General features: G+C 44.8%; 1 protein-coding gene across 1 annotated transcript; it reads right to left on the bottom strand.

The window, feature by feature from the left end:
* Window positions 1-436: 436 nt before the first annotated feature.
* LOC122942123 (glutathione S-transferase P 1-like) lies at window positions 437-20,716 on the bottom strand. The gene is made up of 6 exons (XM_044299619.1): window positions 20,531-20,716; window positions 12,347-12,493; window positions 2,175-2,262; window positions 1,774-1,877; window positions 1,589-1,696; window positions 437-861 (listed from the first exon to the last, which is right to left on the bottom strand). The coding sequence occupies exons 1-6, from the start codon at window positions 20,714-20,716 to the stop codon at window positions 673-675; spliced, it is 822 nt and encodes a 273-aa protein (XP_044155554.1). The 3' UTR covers window positions 437-672.
* Window positions 20,717-21,274: the final 558 nt, after the last annotated feature.

Here is a 21,274-nt window from a genome sequence, read left to right as displayed (position 1 = left end):
TGAGATTACATTTAATGACCTATATGTTTATGTGCATAATATCTTCTGAATGAACCATAGTTCTATTAGTGTGAAAACCAGCTTCAACACAAAAGATAATATCAATCAGCACATCAAACTCCCATCCCATAACCCCAGAATCGGGGAAAGAAAGAAAAGGTTAGATTTGCAATTCTGGGTTTGCAGATGTAGCAAACGTGTGAGTTGTGTTGTGGCCCCATTAACTTCTACATGAGTACTGCGACACTGCAATACTTGGGCGTGCCCGTTATCACGCTACCAAGATCACCTTGTAGCTGAATACTAACACCTTCTTACAACCCATCGTAGGCAACCATACTGCAGATATGGCGCACGGTAAAAATGAGTTTGACACCCAATCTAGATCCATTCAGGGAAGAAAAAAAAAAAAAAACCCACACAAACATACCACTAACTTTCAAAATATTTTATTTTCCAACAATCCAGGAGAAACCAGTAATAACTATTTACAGCTTATATCTAGTAACAACCTACAGTTACATGGATGGTAAAACTATCAGGAGGTGCCAATAAAATTTAGGCAACATGAGGGAGAGACTGGCAGTAGGCACATCTACATACATTACTAGATTCTGACTTTACGGTTTTATTGTAGTCTGGATTCATAACCTTTTCCACTTTCCTCAATGCTCACTGCTTGCCATTTCCATTGATTGGTCTCTTCTTGTGGGCATCACTGGAGAGATATGCTTCAAGCTTGGGACGGCTACTAATGCGTTTGACATAGGCAGAGAGGAGTGGGAAGCCTGAAAGGCAGTCTGGTGCCAGAACAAGATGGTTGTGCAGAAGATCCACCAGGTTGTAATCGGCAAAGGAAATCTACAAAGCAATAGGGAAATAATGCAGTTATACATCACAACTTTAGGAGTCAACGACTTATGGGGTACTCCGGCCCAACCAGTTTCTCCGTTCATTTCAGAAGGGTACAGGCCCCCCCACATCCCTGCATTTCTTAATTGTTCAAGTCACCCTAAATTCCCTGTCAGCTTGCAGAAAGGTCTATTAAGAGGGGAACCAGCATGGAACATAATACAAGTACTGAGCAGATTTACTGTCAACTGGACTATTAAACAATTGGGAGAAGGAAATGGCCCTATAAGTGGAGGAGGCATTTCTCTATCACTAACATATGGCAAAATTTCTCCTCCTCACTTGTACTATGGATTTATACAAAGTTGTTTATAATCCAAGGTACATGTTGGTGTGTTTCCATGGTAACAGACTACAAACAATCATCCTGCTGTCAGTTTTCCATGTGTCCCTTACTTGCTGCTCAAGTACTGGAGCAACAAAGGTGGTTGTGAAGGCGTGCACAGCCTTTAGATCTTTATGAACGCGAGTATTCCTATGTGGACTTTCCATTTCTTGCAGGCTCTCTAACAGCACTTTTTTTTTAAATAAAAATCTTTAAATGTATGGAAATATATGCACAAGAAAATAAATACAGTAATCTATATATTCTCCAAACACAGAATAGGACTGCATTTCTGATCAATGGCCTGTCAAATAAATAGTCCTAGTAAAACTAGAGCAAATCAATACTCACATGAGCTCCTACCACAAACCCCTTCCCCTCATTATTAGAGGCAAGCAGACGTTCAAAGTGACCAAGGTCAGTGGGCAGATCCTTAACGTAATCATTTTTTCCATTCTCCTAAACAAAAAAAGGAAATCACATGAATCTTCTGAAGAGGAAGACATTTCTTTGTCAGACTTCTGGGTGTCACTCACATAGTTCTGATAGATCATCTTCAAATACTTCAGCCGAAGATCTTCCACTCCATCATTAACCATGTCTATGAGGCTTGCCTCATGAGAATTTTTCCCATACAGATCTACAACCCAATCATAGTTCAGAATGAGTAAATATATTCAGAGGGATCCCCAAGCTCAATACATGAGAGAACAAAAGAGGTTCCGACACCCGAGTTGGGGGGCGCAAACCAGCCAATAGCAGGCCATGATGGGGACAAGCCTCCCTAGAGTCACCTAGAGATGTAGCAGCAGCCGTGCTGGGATCAGGAGCTGCGCAGGGGAGGTGGGAAAGTATAATCTATATGAGGGGCCCAGGCATGGGGGGGGGGGGGGAGGGCATATCTTAGACTTTGTATAACCCCTTTAAGTTGTAATACCATGATTCCTGGCAAGAAGGCGCAAAATGGCATTGGACTGATACAGAGTGAAGTCTCCATCTTTAAATCCTGGAAGTTGGCCATACACCTACAAGGAGAAAATAAGACAAGGAACTTTAAGACAGTTTGACAGCACTGAATGTTAACTACAGCAAAATTCCTGGCATCGTTGGGATCTGATTGGTGCAGATGACAAAAAAATAAATAAAAAATAAAATAAAAAAAAACTGTGTAAAGAGTATTGGTCAGGTCCCCACAGCCATATAGTGATGAAAACGCTCCTTCCATGCATACAATCAATAGGGATGAAATTAGGAAAAAAAAAAAATGATACACAGGTACTGAATGGATCAAGTACTGGAAGTGGAGCATCTAGGGCAGGGGATAGGAACCTTCAGAATACCAGCTGTTGTGAAACTACAACTCCCAGCATGCTCCAATCATTTCTACAAGTTCTGAGAAGATTAGAGGAAGCATGCATGCTGGGAGTTGTAGTTTCACAACAGCTGTCTCCCTTCTGGTTTATAGGATAAGGACAGGAAGGAACACAGGAGAGGTGAGAATTGATGACCAAACCTAATGATAAGCAGGGTGTTCTAGTGGTGATAAATAAGGGCCTTAGACTGAGGACATAATACATTAACATTTACATAAAATTACTCAATTAACCACGGTCTGGAATGTCCTTTCAGAGATGGCAGCTGCCGAGCGCGGGGGGGGGGGGGGGGGGGCTGGTGGGAAGGGGCGCTGCCAGTGACAGCAGGACACCGCAGAAAGAAGGCAGGGATCATTCCTGTATGTCCCTGCCTTCTAGATCGCTGTATACAAAATGCTCAACGAGTCCTGTCCAGGCCCGGTGGCAATGTGACTGCCAGGGGAGTGCAGGAGCTGATGGGTCTTCCATAGATCAATCAACCCTGCACTGAGGCCATGGCGAACACCTTACCTCCCTTATGGTGGGGGTGATCAACGCATGGAACCCGTTTGTGGTGGCGAGAGGGGACAAAACGCGGTATGGTCCCCAGTTTTGCCCCTATGGAGAAACCCTTAACTCCCAGAATTGTCCCAGAGTGCTTGCTGCAGAGGGGGATTAAATACCTCACCCAATTGTTGCATGTTGAAGCTCTACTTGGAACCTTGTTAAGATCCAGCCATTCTAAATATAATTTTTTGCCATTTTTCAAGTGGTCTTAAACTTTTGATCAGGGAATTGGCCTCTACATGGAGATCGGCGATTTGTGCTCAGGATCAGCCGATTCAGGCCAAGTGGATACACAGTATATTTGCTCGAATATACAAACTCTCAGATATCTGTACCAGATGTGGCATTGGCAAGGGAACGCTAAGGCACATGATTTGGGAATGTCCAGTTATTGCAGACTTTTGGGAAGACGTGCACAGATCTCAATTCCAGACTGGGTCTCCCAGCAGTTAGTCTACTGGACCTTGTCAACGACATTCCTACCAAATACACTAAAATCCTTTTTAGGTTACTACTATTCTATGCTAGGAAGTCCATCCTGCTAAATTGGAAGCCTCCAAAGAGTCCCTCCTTATCCCACTGAAGACAATGCAACTTTACCCATGTACAAATTGACCTTTGTAGCTAGGGGTACACCAGACAGGTTTGAAAAGGGGGGGGGGGGGTATAGTGAAAACTCCAGATGGCAGCCCTACAAATCTGCTCTATAGAAGCAGAGGCCCTCTCTGCTGCCCAGGAAGTAGAGACTGATCTAGTAGAGTGAACCCCAAATCCTGATGGCGGAACAGCTCCCTTGCATGAGTATGCTAAGTAAATAGCTTGCCTTATCCATCTAGCAATAGTCTGGGAAGATGCAGAGCCCTTCTTAGCACCCTGAACGGAAAAAACAAATGGGAGGAGGACCTCCAGGGCTGTGTGACCTGCAGATATTGAATTAAACATCTCAACAATGGAACTCTGATTATTTCTAATTTTTTTAGAGAAGCACAGAAGGAAGAACCATCTCTTGGGAATGGTGAAAAGAGGAAGACACCTTTGGCAAAAGAGAAGGATCAGGAGAAATAACCACCCTAGCCAAGATTTGTAAGTAAGGCTGGTCAATGGAAAAAGCAGCACTCACTAAGGCCACTTTCACATGGGCGAGTTTGGCACGGGTGCAATGCCCAAGGTAAACGCATTGCACCCCCATTCAATTAAATGGGGCTGTTCAGATGAGCGGTGATATTCACTCATCACTTGTGCGTTGTGTGAAAATCACAGCATGCTCTATATTCTGCGTTTTTCACGCAACGCAGGCCCCATAGAATTGAATGGATCTGCATGAAAACAACAAGCAAGTGCTGATGCGGTGCGATTTTTACACATTGTTGCTAGGAGACTATAGGGATGAAAGCAACCCGGACCCTATTAAAGTGTATACACCATTATTTTCCCTTACAACATGGTTATAAAGGGAGAATGGCATTGTTAATACAGAATGCTTACCAAAATGTGGATTGAGGGGGGTTAAAAAATAAAAATGAACTCCCCTCATCCAATTGATCACAAAGTCTTCTTGCTTCTTTCAGGACCTGCAAATAAAAATTAACCTCTCAATCCACATTTTAGTAAGAATTCTGTATTAAGACTATTATTTTCCCTTAGAACATAGTTAAGGGAAAAATAATAAAATTAATACAACACCCAACCCAAACCTTTACTTCAGTGAGGAAGTCTGGGTACCACATTCAGTTTTTTTTCTCACGCACGTGCAAAATGCATCGCACTCGCACGAAAAAAAACAAAAAAAAACAAACGGAACGCAGTCAAAACTGCAAACTCATGCGGTGTTTCCGCAATACAGACGCAACGCATCCGTAGCAAATCCAGGATGCCCGTGTGAAAGAGTCCTAACTCTTCCACCAGAGGTCATCGCTAGGAGAAAAGCCAGCTTTAGGGAGAGCATCTTAGGGGAAATGTTGTGTATTGGCGCAAAAGGATCTGACGTCAGGGCTGAAAGAACTAAGTTTGAAACCTAAGGAGGGATCCCATTTCTGGAAACTGGGGATAACTTAGAAACTGCAGTGATGAATCCTTAGGACAGGAAACAGAACGGGAGGTGGAGAGGGTGGTCCTCGTTTAAAGGTTTGTCACCTGAAAAATGGGTATTATGCTGGCTGACATTAGCATGTTGCTAATGTCAGCTGAACACAACTATATTAGTGCCATCTCACTGCCTGAAGCCATTGAGATTATTTATAATATGCTAATTAGCCTCTAGGAAAGGGGGGGGCGGCGGTTTGGGGGGTGTTGCATCTGCTCCTAGAGGCTGTTTGCCCACGTCTTGTCACGTCCTTCGCTTGATTGACAGGGCCAGGGCAGCGCTGTTCTCCTACTGGCCGTGTCTACTAAGAAAATCTCACGCCTGCGGTGAGGGAAGGACGTTCTCCTGCAGCCGGCTTCCTCACTGACGTATTCAGCACAGGCGCAGTAAGGAAGCCAGCAGCCTCCGAGCATACTCTCTCACTGCACCGAATACTGAACGGGATGGCGCAGGCGCAAGATTTTTTTAGTAGACACAGCCGGCGGGTGGAGAGCAGCGCTGCCCTGGCCATCAAGAGAAGGACGTGAAAAGAGGTGGGCAAATGGAGCCTCTAGGAGCAGGTGCAACGCCCCCCACCCTGCTCCTACAGGCTAATTAGCATATTATAGAAGTAATTTTTCTCAATAAAGGCTCCAGGCAGTGAGATGGCACCAATATAGGTATGTATAGTTCTGTTCAGCTGACATTAGCACATCGCTAATGTCAGTCAGCTTAATACCCATTTTTCAGGTGACAGAAACCCTTTAAAGCCGTTTCTGGATCCCTTTTCTGGATCCTGGGGAGTAGGAGGCGGTCTCTCCATGGGTGCCGTCATAGGCGAAGGGGAAATTTCCATGTTAGAAAATCTAGATGCCGCTCCCTCCCTTCTGAGCCCTGGCGTATCCCCAAATAACAGTTTACGACCACAGTTGGGGTGTTACTGTATTCAGGAGAAAGAGGGTAGCAAATCGTGGGGGGGTTATTCTTCTGTTATCTTGTGAAAAAGTTTGGGCCTAAAGCACCATTTTCTTGCCCTGTCGTGTGCCCAAACATTGTTATGCGACCACATATGGGGCGTTTCTGCAAACTGCAGAATCAGGTTAAGGGCTTGTTCACACAACCGTTGCCCCTCCGTCGCCGTATTGCGGATCCGCAATACATGGGCACCGTTCAGTGTGCATTCCGCATTACGGATGTAAACCTATTCCCTTCAATGGGTCTGCAAATCCGGAGATGTGGAACGGGATCACTACGGAGTGCTTCCGTGGGGTTCGGTTCCGTACCACAAAAAGATAGAACTTGCTCTATATTTTTGCAGAACGGACGGATGCAGACCCATTCAAGTTAAATGGGTCTGGATTCATCCTGACTGCTATATGGAGGTTGCCCGTGCATTGGGGACCGCAAATTGCGATCCCCAATGCACAGAACAGCCATGTGAATGAGCCCCAATAAATATTTAGGTTTGTTTTGTTAACTAGAGATGAGCGAATGTCAACTTCTAAAATTCTATGACAGAATGCATAACGGAATGCCTTTAGACTAGAGGCATTCTGTTATTTATTCCGTCATAATAGAAGTTTATGGGCTGCAAAACGGATCAGTCCCGATTCTGTTTTGCAGCCCCAGACAAATAAAATATCCAAGGAGGCATTGGCTCCTAACCTGAAATTTTTAGTTGCCAAATTTAACATATGCATTTGAAAAAAATATATAAACCAACCACCACACGTGTCTTACCTAGGGTTGTCACGATACTAACATTTTGACTGTTTCAATACCATAAAAAAGTATTGCGATACTCAATACCACATGAAAAAAAATAAAACCAAAAAAGCCATGTGCATTCCACATTTTATGGAACATCTGGACCAGAACAGTCCCAACCTAATTTGTCGGGATAAGGTGACAAAAAAAAATGTCAAGTTCTTTTTTCCCTGTTATGCGGTGAACGCCATAGGAGATATTTTTAAATATTTTAATAGTTTACATATTGCCACTCCCAAAAAACGTGCAATTTTATTGTTTATATACACTCACCTAAAGAATTATTAGGAACACCTGTTCTATTTCTCATTAATGCGATTATCTAGTCAACCAATCACATGGCAGTTGCTTCAATGCATGTAGGGTTGTGGTCCTGGTCAAGACAATCTCCTGAACTCCAAACTGAATGTCAGAATGGGAAAGAGATGATTTAAGCAATTTTGAGCGTGGCATGGCTGTTGGTGCCAGACGGGCCGGTCTGAGTATTTCCCAATCTGCTCAGTTACTAGGATTTTCACGCACAACCAATTCTAGGGTTTACAAAGAATGGTGTGAAAAGGGAAAAACATCCAGTATGCGGCAGTCCTGTGGGTGAAAATGCCTTGTTGATGCTAGAGGTCAGAGGAGAATGGGCCGACTGATTCAAGCTGAGAAGAGCAACGTTGACTGAAATAACCACTCGTTACAACTGAGGTATGCAGCAAAGCATTTGTGAAGCCACAACACGCATTACCTTGAGGCGGATGAGCTACAACAGCAGAAGACCCCACCGGGTACCACTCATCTCCACTACAAATAGGAAAAAGAGGGTACAATTTGCACGAGCTCACCAAAATTGGACTGTTTTTGTCTGGAAAAATGTTGCCTGGTCTGAGGAGTCTCGCTTTCTGTTGAGACATTCAAATGGTAGAGTCCGAATTTGGCGTAAACAGAATGAGAACATGTATCCATCATGCCTTGTTACCACTGTGCAGGCTGGTGATGGTGGTGTAATGGTGTGGGGGATGTTTTCTGGGCACACTTTGGGCCCCTTAGTGCCAATTGGCCATCGTTTAAATGCCACCGGCTACCTGAGCATTGTTTCTGACCATGTCCATCCCTTCATGACCACCATGTACCCATCCTCTGATGGCTACTTCCAGCAGGATAATGCACCATGTCACAAAGCTCAAATCATTTCAAATTGGTTTCTTGAACATGACAATGAGTTTACTGTACTAAAATAGCCCCCAGTCACCAGATCTCAACCCCAATAGAGCATCTTTGGGATGTGGTGGAACGGGAGCTTCATGCCCTGGATGTGCATCCCTCAAATCTCCATCAACTGCAAGATGCTATCTTATCAATATGGGCCAACATTTCTAAAGCATGCTGTCAGCACCTTGTTGAATCAATGCCACGTAGAATTAAGGCAGTTCTGAAGGCAAAAGGGGGTCCAACACCATATTAGTATGGTGTTCCTAATAATTCTTTAGGCGAGTGTATTTTATATGTAAAATTGGGCAAGGGGGTGTTTTAAACTTTTTTTTTTTAAAGTTTGTTTTATTTTAAATTTAATAACCATTTCACCCCCTTAGGGGCCAGAACCCTTGTCCTATTCACCCTGATAGAGATCTCACTCCCTGCTCTGTGCTTTGTGCACACAGCACCAGCGAGCCGACTATGGCAGCCAGGGCTTCAGTAGCGTCCTGGCTGCCATGGTAACCGATCGGAGCCCTGGGCTTACAGTACTGGGGCTCCGATTGGAAATCCCACCAATGATTATAATACTTAGGAGGGGGTTCGGTGCGGCACCCGAGGGGTTAATAGCGGTGGGGTGCCGGGTAAGGGGGGGGGGGGGAGGGGAGGGACTGCCTCCTTCTCTCCTGTGCTGTTGAGAAGAATATAGCATGCACTGACAGCAGCGTGTGCCATGTCAGTTTATGAAAGCGGCAGAGCAGCAGAGGGTCTAGGCGCAAATGGCCACAAGACTACAAAGTCTTGTCGCCATTTAGCAATTCTAGGTCGCATTTGCGACCATTTTGGTCGCCATCTGGAGCCCATAGACTTTTATTATGATGGAATGAATAACTAAAGGCATTGCATCATAGAAATGCACTATGGTCTGTAGTAACAGAATCCATAACGCAATTCACCTTTTAACAAACAAAGTGTGAACGAATTTTAAAAAATTAAATTCGCTCATCTGTTAAAATTCTGGAACATAGCAAGGTTTTTAAAACAAATAAATATTTGAATGGAAAAAAAAACAAAAAACAGCTAAATCTATTTTGCTTTAATTCCAATGGAATACCTAAAGGGTTAACAACATTTCTAAAGCCAGTTTTGAATAGTTTGAGGGGTGTAGTTTCTAAGATGGGGTCATTTATGTTTTTTTTTTTTATTATGTAAGCCCCACAAAGTGACTTCAGAACTGAAACTTAAGTTATCTTGGAATTTTCCTAAAAATTAAATAAAGCTTCTAAAATTCTAAACCTTTTAATGTCCTAAAAGAATAAACTTACATTACCAAAATGATGCCAACATAAAAGTAGACCTATGGGGAATGTTAATGAATATTTTATTAAGGCATCACTGTCTTAAAGGCAGAGAGTCAAATTTAGATTTTTGTAAACTTTTGGATAGAGAAATTATATATATAAAACATATTGACTCAAATCTCAAATTTACCATTAACATAAAATACAGAAAATCTCAGAATGGCCTGGATACGCAAGTGTTCCAAAGTTATTACCACAAAGTGACACGTCAGATTTGCTAAATTAGGCCTAGTCAGGAAGGGGGTAAATGGCCTGGTCTGGAAGTGGTTAAGATAAATTTTTAACCAGTTCAAGACACAGCCAGCCAATTTTCCCCTGCCCGACCGCTTATTTTTGCAACTCAGACGTGTCACTTATACAAGACATTCTGAAGTTTGTGACACATGTACTGTACTTCATGTTGGTGGTAAATTTGAGTTGATATGTTGCCATTTTCTAAATTAGAATTTCTCTGCTTTTAAGACAGATGGTATTTTATGAATGTCAATATAATTTTAGGACAGTTGAAGGCTTTGCACATTTTAGAAGCAATTTCACCAAATTTTCAAGAAACTTTCCATTTTTGAAACTATACTCCTCAAATTATTACAAAAGGAGTTTAAAAAAAATGTAGTTAACCTTTTAGGTGAGCCAAAAGGAATTAGAGAAAATTGAAAGTGAAATTAAATGTTTCTTTGCAGACTTTCCACTTCAATCCATTTTCTGTGGCACAGCAAGGGTAACAGCATAATAAGCTACAATATCGCCCCGATCCTGCAGTTTACAGAATTTACAGCCATAACCACATAATTGTAGTAACCATATGTAACCTGGTTTACATTGCTGGGGCATGTACCGTATCTGCATCCAGAGGACAAGTCTTTTCATCCCCTTCTGGGGCTTCCCTCACCACCTGGGAATGAGTGATCGCTTCAGGGGTCTCAGCTTCTACCTTATAATCACCACTTGTAGGGGGCAATGTTTCTACCGCACACACCTTTACCATGAACATCCTGCATGGCAGTATTCTACTCCCAAGGTACTCCTGACACTTGCAGGAAATTTTTCCTAGATATCTCTGGCTCATTGCTAGGCAGTTCATTAGTGACTGCAGCCACATCCATTGCGCACGCCTCACTGACTTGCCCCATCCAGGAATTTGGGCGCCTCTCCTTGGGTTAGTCACACCAGGATGATCCATTTTCTGCAATACACTAATTTATTACTCAGCAGTCTGAGGTGTCAGTACTCACAATACTTGCAGGTTCATAGGGTTCAGCATGACACCTCGTGCAAGGCTGGGTTAGACTCCCCATACAACAATCCATGCTCTGTTCAGCATTAACCCCTGCTGCACACAGTCACTTCACCTCCAAGGAGGTCACCCCCTGGTCCATCACTGGTTCTGTACACCCTTCCAGCATAGTCACCACACATCTAGTTTGCAGACTTGACACTCATGCCACCTGTAGTTACAGTAGACTCCTGGTTGCCACTAGCTGTTATGGTGACATCCTTGTCAACCATGAACTCTAGGAGCACACATGAGCAGTCTCCTCATCTGACTCAAAGGCATTCTGTCACCACTAGTGAGCGTATACAACTGCTCATATGGCGCTGTAGGTCTCCTTAAGGACATTCTAACCAGAACTGTATAGGCAATCTAAATGTATTTGTGCCCCTCAAAAAACGATTTCATAAATATGGTAATGAGCTTGTAAAAGAGTCCAAGGGGCAGAACTTACTGTTCTTGGAGCCCGGCCGCACCTATTCTTAGAAAGCCCTGCCCCTTCCCTCATCTGCTATTCTTCTTGATGTGCGGACATCACCCTGCCGCAGCTGTAAAGAAAAAAAGAAAAATCTTGTGCATCATCTAGTGCATTTGCCTGTGCACCCTGAATAACTCAATAAGTGATCTGTGCAGTTTTTGCAGTTCTCTGTATGGAGCGATCTGCACTTTATTGAATTTTTTTGTGGGAGGAGAAAGCTCAATGTGTCATTGTGACTTACTCCATCTGTCTGTTTGCCATACTGAATATTTATATTTTAATAGTACAGGTGGTTTCACATGCAGCTATACCCACAATGTGTATATTTCTTTTTACTTCAGCCCCCCCCCCAAAAACAAAATAAAGTTAACTCAACTTCTCCTCTTGATCGCGTAGCTCCCGGTCTCTTTACTTCTTTAACGATGAGCTGTGGGCTAAAGGACCTGTGGTGACGTCAGATCACATGCTCCATCACCACGGTGATGGACCATGTGATCTGACGTCACCACAGGTCATTCAGCCCACAGCTCATCATTAAAGAAGTAAAGAGACCGGGAACTACGCGATCAAGAGGAGAAGGTGAGTTAACTTTTTTATTTTGTTTTAACCCCTCCAGCACTATTATACTATGCATTCTGTATTCAGAATGCTATTATTTTCCCTTATAACAATGTTATAAGGGAAAATACAATCTTCAGAACATCAATCCCAAGCCCGAAATTCTGTGAAGAAGTTCGGGTACCAAACATGCGCAATTTTTCTCACGCGAGTGCAAAACGCATTACAATGTTTTGCACTCGTGCTGAAAAATCGCCCGCCTCTTATCGAGGCCAAAAATAAGACGCCTGTGTGAAAGAGGCCTAAGAGGGGATCTGAACTTGCCCTTCTCTAATCACTCATTCTCTTACCCTAATAGACTGCCTGTCAGATTTACAGTGAGAGGAAACACTGAAAGCAGCAGTACACTAGAGCTGGCATCCACAAGTGATGGAGCTGGCACAGACCCCGATCCCACGCCATCACCTGATCTACATTTTACCATTATACTTTGCCCATAAGGGGTTTCATCTTACCGCAGCTTTCTTCAGATCCCCCTTCTGCCAGTCAGCAGACATCACGACTTCCTCCTTCCATTGAGCTCCCTGGTCAGCCATGAGCATTCGCATAGCTTCACAGCGACCTGACAAGGAAATCCCAGAGAAATAACTCGCCCCAAACCCCTGCAGACCACAATTGTAACGCTGATAACGGCGTCATCGCCACTGGCCATGTTGGTGGAGTACTCGAAACAGCGGAACAGGGCACACAGGTCTCACATGGAGGCCCAGTCATTGGTGGGGAAGTGGTGCTGTTCTGCAGTGCGACTGACCCGTGCATGCTGCAGCTGAAACTCCACTATGGCCTGCTGCTGCTCGCACAGTCTGTTCAGCATGTGCAAGGTGGAGTTCCACCTGGTGGGCACGTTGCATATGAGGCGGTGAGCGGGAAGGCCGAAGTTACGCTGTAGCGCAGACAGGCGAGCAGCGGCAGGATGTGAACGCCGGAAGCGCGAACAGACGGCCCGCACTTTATGCAGCAGCTCTGACATGTCGGGGTAGTTGTGAATGAACTTCTGCACCACCAAATTCAGCACATGCGCCAGGCAAGGGATGTGCGTCAAATCGGCTAATCCCAGAGCTGCAACGAGATTTCGCCCATTATCGCACACCACCAGGCCGGGCTTGAGGCTCACCGGCAGCAACCACTCGTCGGTCTGTTGTTCTATACCCCGCCACAACTCCTGTGCGGTGTGGGGCCTGTCCCCCAAACATATGAGTTTCAGAATGGCCTGCTGACGTTTACCCCGGGCTGTGCTGAAGTTGGTGGTGAAGGTGTGTGGCTGACTGGATGAGCAGGTGGAAGAAGAGGAGGAGGAAGCCGAGTAGGAGGAGGAGGCAACAGGAGGCAAAGAATGTTGCCCTGCGATCCTTGGCGGCGGAAGGACGTGCGCCAAACAGCTCTCCGCCTGGGGCCCAGCCGCCACTACATTTACCCAGTGTGCAGTTAGGGAGATATAGCGTCCCTGGCCGTGCTTACAGGTCCACGTATCTGTGGTTAGGTGGACCTTGCCACAGATGGCGTTGCGCAGTGCACACTTGATTTTATCGGATACTTGGTTGTGCAGGGAAGGCACGGCTCTCTTGGAGAAGTAGTGCCGGCTGGGAACAACATCCTGTGGGACAGCAAGTGACATGAGCTGTTTGAAGCTGTCTGTGTCCACCAGCCTAAATGACAGCATTTCATAGGCCAGTAGTTTAGAAATGCTGGCATTCAGGGCCAGGGATCGAGGGTGGCTAGGTGGGAATTTACGCTTTCTCTCAAATGTTTGTGAGATGGAGAGCTGAACGCTGCCGTGTGACATGGTTGAGATGCTTGGTGACGGAGGTGGTGGTGGTACATCCCCTGTTTGCTGGGCGGCAGGTCCCAACGTTCCTCCAGAGGCGGAGGAAGAGGCCGAGGCGGCAGCAGCAGGAGAGGTAGCAGGGGGAGCCTGAGTGACTTCCTTGTTTTTAAGGTTTTTACTCCACTGTAGTTCATGCTTTGCATGCAGGTGCCTGGTCATGCAGGTTGTGCTAAGGTTCAGAACGTTAATGCCTCGCTTCAGGCTCTGATGGCACAGCGTGCAAACCACTCGGGTCTTGTCGTCACCACATTGTTTGAAGAAGTGCCATGCCAGGGAACTCCTTGAAGCTGCCTTTGGGGTGCTCGGTCCCAGATGGCGGCGGTCAGTAGCAGGCGGAGTCTCTTGGCGGCGGGTGTTCTGCTTTTGCCCACTGCTCCCTCTTTTGCTACGCTGTTGGCTCGGTCTCACCACTGCCTCTTCCTCCGAACTGTGAAAGTCAGTGGCACGACCTTCATTCCATGTGGGGTCTAGGACCTCATCGTCCCCTGCATCGTCTTCCACCCAGTCTTGATCCCTGACCTCCTGTTCAGTCTGCACACTGCAGAAAGACGCACCTGTGTTTCGTCATCATCAGAGACGTGCTAAGGTGGTATTCCCATGGGCTAGGTGGATGCCCCTGGGAAACCCTGCCAGCAGAGTCTTCAAACAGCATAAGAGACTGCTGCATAACTTGAGGCTCAGACAGTTTCCCTGGTATGCATGGGGGTGATGTGACAGACTGATGGGCTTGGTTTTCAGGCGCCATCTGTGCGCTTTCTGCAGAAGACTGGGTGGGAGATAATGTGAACGTGCTGGATCCACTGTCGGCCACCCAATTGACTAATGCCTATACCTGCTCAGGCCTTACCATCCTTATAACGACATTGGGCCCCACCAAATATCGCTGTAAATTATGGCGGCTACTGGGACCTGAGGTAGTTGGTACACTAGGACGTGTGGCTGTGGCAGAACGGCCACGTCCTCTCCCAGCACCAGAGGGTCCACTAACACCACCACGACCATGTCCGCGTTCCTTACTAGATGTTTTCCTCATTGTTACCGTTCACCACAATAAGAAAAATATTATTTGGCCCAATGTATTGAATTCAAATTTAGGCTTTTTTTTACAGACACCTAACACTATCTGGCTATCTATTTAGGTACCGTATTACACTAACAAAAGGCACAGCAGTAACAACAGATTTAGCTGAATATAAATTTGAGGCCTATTATTTAGGCGCTGGGTGAAAGGTATACGTTTACAGACAGAATTAGACTTGGAAATGCACGGTAGCATGTGAAGTTATTGTGGATGACCCTATCAGCACCTTGAATCTAATATACCCTTTTAGGGATAGATTGAAAGTAGGTCTGATACAGCAGAAACCACTAATTTAGGAAATTGCTAAATTGGGAATTGTATTTCAACCCAGAACAAAAACTTTGCTTTGACGGACACTAAATAACTTGACCAGCCACAGAAATAACCACAGATTTAGATGGATGTAAATTTGAGGCCTATTATTTAGGCGCTGGGTGAAAGGTATACATTTACAGACAGAATTAGACTTGGAAATGCACAGTAGCGTGTGTGTGAAGTTATTGAGAATGACCCTAACTGCACCTTGAATCTAATATACCCTTTTAGGGATAGATTTAAAATAGCTCTGATACAGCAGAAACCACTAAATTAGGAATTTGCTAAATTGGGAATTGTATTTCAACCCAGAACAAAAACTGTGCTTTGACGGACACTAAATAACTTGACCATGCTACAGCAATAATGACAGATTTGGATGAATATAAATTTGAGGCCTATTTTTTAGGCGCTGGGTGACAGGTATACATTTACACACAGAATTAGACTTGGAATTGCACAGTAGCGTGTGTGTGAAGTTATTGAGAATAACCCTATCTGCACCGTGAATCTGATATACCCTTTTAGGGATAGATTTAAAGTAGGTCTGATACAGCAGAAAACACTAATTTAGGAAATTGTTAAATTGGGAATTGTATTTCAACCCAGAACAAAAATATATGCTTTGCCAGACAGCAGACAGTATTACAATTGGCTGGCCACAGCTGAAACACCAGATTTAGGGTACTGCTATTTTGGCAATTGTATTTCAACCCTCAATAAAATAGCAAGCACAGCCAAGCCTCTGATGTAGGATATAGCCAAAAAATAACCACACCATTGGTGGTTAAATGCACTTGGTGACAGCTTGCCCCTGATGTAGGATATAGCCAAAAAATAACCACACAATTGATGGTTAAATGCACTTGGTGACAGCTTGCCCCTGATGTGGGATATAGCCAAAAAATAACCACACTATTGATGGTTAAATGCACTTGGTGACAGCTTGCCCCTGATGTGGGATATAGCCAAAAAATAACCACACTATTGATGGTTAAATGCACTTGGTGACAGCTTGCCCCTGATGTGGGATATAGCCAAAAAATAACCACACTATTGATGGTTAAATGTACTTGGTGGCAGCTTGTGTAGATCGATCACTGACTTAAGTGTTTTTGATGAGTAAACCCCTGCCTAGTGCCTAATCTCGCCCTAACAGTCGCAGCTGCAACCTCTCCCTACACTATTCAGAGCAGAGTGACAGGGCGGCGCTATGTGACTCCAGCTTAAATAGAGGCTGGGTCACATGCTGCACTGGCCAATCACAGCCATGCCAATAGTAGGCATGGCTGTGATGGCCTCTTGGGGCAAGTAGTATGACGCTTGTTGATTGGCTGCTTTGCAGCCTTTCAAAAAGCGCCAAGAAAGCGTCGAACACCGAACTTTTACGAAAATGATTGGGTTTGGGGTCCGTGTCACGGACACCCCAAAATTCGGTACGAACCCGAACTATACAGTTCGGGTTCGCGCATCCCTATTCATTATGTCTTGGCGACCCTCAGACTGACCTACATAGCACCAATAGGATCGCATAGAATTATATTGATTTATGATGTACTGTCTAAGGCTACTTTCACACTTGCGTTCAGAGCGGATACGTCTGGGGTCTACCCAGACGGATCCGCTCATATAATGCAGACGATGGGATCCGTCTGCATTATATTGTAGAAACAATTCTAAGTGTGAAAGTAGCTTCAGACGGATCCGTCCAGACTTTACATTGAAAGTCAATGGGGGACGGATCCGTTTGAAAAATGAGCCATATAGAGTCAAATTCAAACGGATCCGTCTGGACGGATCTGTTTGCCTCCACAAGGCCAGGCGGACACCCAAACGCTGCAAGCAGCATCAAGGTGTCCGCCTGCTGAGCGGAGGCTAAACGCTGCCAGACTGATGCATTCTGAGCGGATCCGCATCCCCCTAGAATTAGTGCTGGACGGATGCGTTCGGGGCCGCTTGTGAGAGCCTTTAAACGGAACTCACAAGCGGAGCCCCGAACACTAATGTGAAAGTGCCTAACACTGACATAATGCTGTAGGTCAGGACGAGAGCCCTCACAGATGCATACTGCAAGTTCTTTTTTTAAATTAGATCATTTTTATTTGTTTTTTTTTAAATCACAAAAATACAAAGGAAAATAGTCTGCACAGTATACATGCAACAGTTGATGACAAAAATACCATAGCATTACAAGGTCGGACAAATAGTTACTTTCATGAGTATCCCAAGTAACATCAACCATGGTACAAGAAGTACATAAAATCACGTAATCTAGTTACAAAGTATACCTGGTACAGAACCGCATTTCCCATCCAACAATTTATAAACATAAGACCATCCCACCCCACCCAACTAAAGCTGCTCCTCCCAAGTCCCACAGGGAAACCCTACAATCTTATCAGATGAGGGCAACAAGCAGGCAAGCGGCTCAATTGCAATAGCAAACAAAAGGAGAGATAATGGGCATCCCTGACGGGTTCCTCTTCCCAATCTGAATGACTTCGATGTTCCCCCATTCGCCTGTATCCTGGCCGAGGGGCCATTGTATAACAACTGAACCCAGGAGATAAAGGTCGTCCCAAACCCCATGACTCACAACACCTCCCACAGATAACACCATTCAACACTATCAAAGGCTTTAGCCGCGTACAATGAGAGGATGGCTCGCCCTCCGACAGACTCAACTCTTCTCTGAGTATTAAGAAAAAGACGTCTAAGATTCACTGAAGTAGATTTGTGAGGCATGAAACCCGCCTGATCACTATGAATAATAGTGGAAATGACAGACTGTAGACGAATCTCTAACACTTTCGCCTGAATCTTAATATCAGAGCTTAACAATGAAATTGGTCTGTACGACTCAGGGGATCTGGGATCCTTACCAGGTTTGGGCAGGACCACTACAAATAGCCTCTTTCATAGAAGCGGGAAGGTGTCCTGTTTGAAGGGAATCATTAAAAACTGACATTAAGTGGGGCATTAGAACATTACTATACTTTTTTAAAAATTCTAATCGGTAGTCCATCTATCCCTGGAGCTTTCTCATTGGGAAATGATTGTAAGGCCAATTCTATCTCCTTGAGTGTTAAAGGTCCTTCCAACCAAGCTGCACTTGTCGCTGATAGTCTCGGAATCTCAATCTCTGTAAGATAATTAGCTATATTAGTAGAATCCACCTTCAATTTAGACCTATACAAGGATTCATAATAGGTGTGGAAAACTGACAGAATCTCCTCATCCACCGTGGCAAGAGAATCATCTGCCCTCTGGATAGACAAGATTTTGGATGGTCCTTCCTGGGCTCTAATAACCCTTGCCAGTAGTTTACCAGAACTTTCCCCCGCCTCAAAATATTTTTGTTTTACAAAAAACCTGCGATTGTCCGCCATTTGCAATAAATGCTGCTTCAACCTCGCCTGAGCTGCTATAAGGGAGTCCTCACTTGCCCTATCAGGTGTATTTATAAACCTTTCCTCCGCCTACACTACCAAAGCTTGCAGCTGTTTCTGGGCTTCACGAGAACTACTTTTATGTCTGCTAATTTTCTGAATATAAAGGCCTCTGACGTATGCTTTGCAAGTATCCCACACCACACCCACACTTGCCGACCCAACATTTTGCGTAAAGAACTCTTTCAATTCCTCCCCCACGCCATTCTCCCCATCTACCAATTGTAGCCAAAACGGGTTAAGTTTCCATGTCCTGATCCCAGGGAGACGCCTAGTGCCCGGATGCAATTCTATAAAAATCGGGGAATGGTCGGAGAGACTTCTAGGTAAGTATTTAATTTCCACCACCGGCGACAACACCTCAGGTGAACCTATAGCTAGATCAATCCGACAGCGAATGGTGAGAGCTAGAAAAACATGAAAACTGACGCACACTCGGATTCCTCACCCGCCAAATATCATGTAAGTCAAGTTCCCGCAACACACTGGCAAAGTTAGAGTCCCTATTAGCTCCCGACATCCCTCCCATATCCAATGTTACTGAAGGGCAAGTATTAAAATCACCTACGGTCAGAATAGGGCATTGGGGTCAATCCTCAACATATCTCATAATTTATTTTATTACCTCACTACTGTAGGGAGGGGGAATGTACACTGCAACTAATATAAAAGGATCAATGATAACTACAGTGGAGACAAACATACCGTCCATTATAGTCTATGCGAGACGCATGACATATAAATGGCAGAGATTTATGCACTAGAACACTTACACCCCTAGAATGAGAAGAGAATATGGAGTGAAATGTGCAACCAATCCACGGCCTTGTGTACGACCGAAGTAGTGTTGGTAGATAAATGAGTGAGTCTCTGACAGACAAAATTTAGCAGGGTGGAACTGTTGAAGTGCCATAAACATCGCAGTATGCTCATTTGAATCACCTAAGCCCCTAACATTCCATCCTATTATCTTAAGACTATTTGCCATAGTACCATACATTGCATTCACCATCCGCGTACACCACAGCCATCATAAATGTTAGCTCTTTATTCCTCATATACCACAGAAATATTTGGACCCTGCTCTATCGCTTAGCCCACCCATTCCCAACCCAAAAAACTAACCCCAAAACAACTACCGGCAAGGACATGATCCCTACCCTGAAAAAAAAAAAACACCAGCAGGGCGAAAAAACTTCCCTACGGTCGGCCATACACATGGCGGAATAGGTGCCACAGGAAAACCCATGGAAGAATGTGCACATAGAACGGGTTACCCATGCTGACCTGCCCACATGTAGGTGCATCTGCAGCGTGCTGAACATAATCAAAGTGCATAAACATAGTTAAACATTTTCAGGTGACACCAGCAACTCATCACCAGAGTGACTTAAGGATCCGCGGACCCTACATATAAAGATAATAGAAACAGTAGACCGTAATAAGGACCGACAAATACGCAAAGCACTAATATGCAGAACATATCAAATATGTCCCTGAACACATCTGTCATATCTCACGTTCTCCAACACTACAATAGGCAGGACGCTCATCCCACAGAAGCTATATTCTTCAGCATAGGCGCATTAATGTCAATCCACTGCGCCACCTCCAGAGGGCGTGTCACAGAAACAGACTTCTCCATGCGCCACTACGCGGAGCCTGGCCGGATACAACATGGAGTACGGGATTTGTAGATTCCGAAGGCGCCTTTTCACATCCAGGAACTTGACTCTCTTCAGTCTGGAGACATCACAATTTTGCTCCCATTAATCAACAGCTCCGGATGATCTCTTGCTTTCTTAAGCATATTGTCCCTGAAGTGTAGCAGCTTCATTAGAACTGGAAGTGGTGGGGCCCCTGGTGGCAGAGTGCAAAACAGCACTCTGTGCTACCTTTCAATAGCAAACATCCTGAACAAGAAGTCCTTGCCAAATTTAATTGCAATCCAATCTTCAAAAAAGGATACTGGATGAGGACCTTCAGCTTTCTCGGGGAACCCCACCAACCAGAGATTGTTCCTCCTTGAACGATTCTCTAGATCATCTGCTTTTGACATCAACAGGGTTACATTATGAATAACCCTGCCCAGATCTCTTTTAACAGGGGGCAGTTGATCCTCCACTGTGCTCACTCTGGCTTCAACCTCAGTCATCCTATCAGTGACTTTAAAGTCTTGGCAGAGAAAGGAGACTTATTTTGCTTTGCTGGACTGCCTTAACCCTGGGTTTACACTTGAGCATTCGCAATGGAGCGCTCTGTATGCGCGATTGTACCGGCGTTTGCAATCGCGCATACAGAGACAAGCGAACGCCCATTGTCACGCGTTCCCAAAAGTCTATGTATGGGAACACGCGACAAGATGCCCCAAAGAAGCTCATGTACTTCTTGGGGCGTCAGGTGTTTTACTGCACAATCATACACGCTGTAAAACGCCTAGGTGAGAACCATTCCCATAGAGAATCATTGGTTTCTCCTTGTTGAGCGTTTTACAGTGCATAGGAACGCGCTGTAAAACGCTCAGGTGTGAACCCAGGGTAAAGATATCCTTAAAAGTAGGCTCACCAGTAATTTCATCAGGCTGTCCAATCTGTGTATGCTGAGGACATAGCGATGCAGGGCCATTAGATGGAGCTATTAGAACAGAGGCAGAAGCTCAAGCCATCTCTTCTGCCTGTGACTGCTCATATTCAAGTCCCAGTGTCAGCCATGC

This window comes from Bufo gargarizans, chromosome 6, assembly GCF_014858855.1.
Source record: "Bufo gargarizans isolate SCDJY-AF-19 chromosome 6, ASM1485885v1, whole genome shotgun sequence".
In the NCBI taxonomy this organism is placed as follows: Eukaryota; Metazoa; Chordata; class Amphibia; order Anura; family Bufonidae; genus Bufo; species Bufo gargarizans.
This window is presented reverse-complemented; position numbering and strand designations above follow the sequence as displayed.

Coding starts and splice junctions, on each gene's coding strand:
- LOC122942123 (XM_044299619.1), bottom strand. CDS start 20,716: ATGACTGAGGTTGAAGCCAGAGTGAGCACAGTGGAGGATCAACTGCCC. Junction 2,263..12,346: donor GGGATCTGAAGAAAGCTGCG/GTAAGATGAAAC, acceptor TTCTCCTTGTAG/GTGTATGGCCAACTTCCAGG. Junction 862..1,588: donor GGTTTGTGGTAGGAGCTCAT/GTGAGTATTGAT, acceptor ATTGCTTTGTAG/ATTTCCTTTGCCGATTACAA.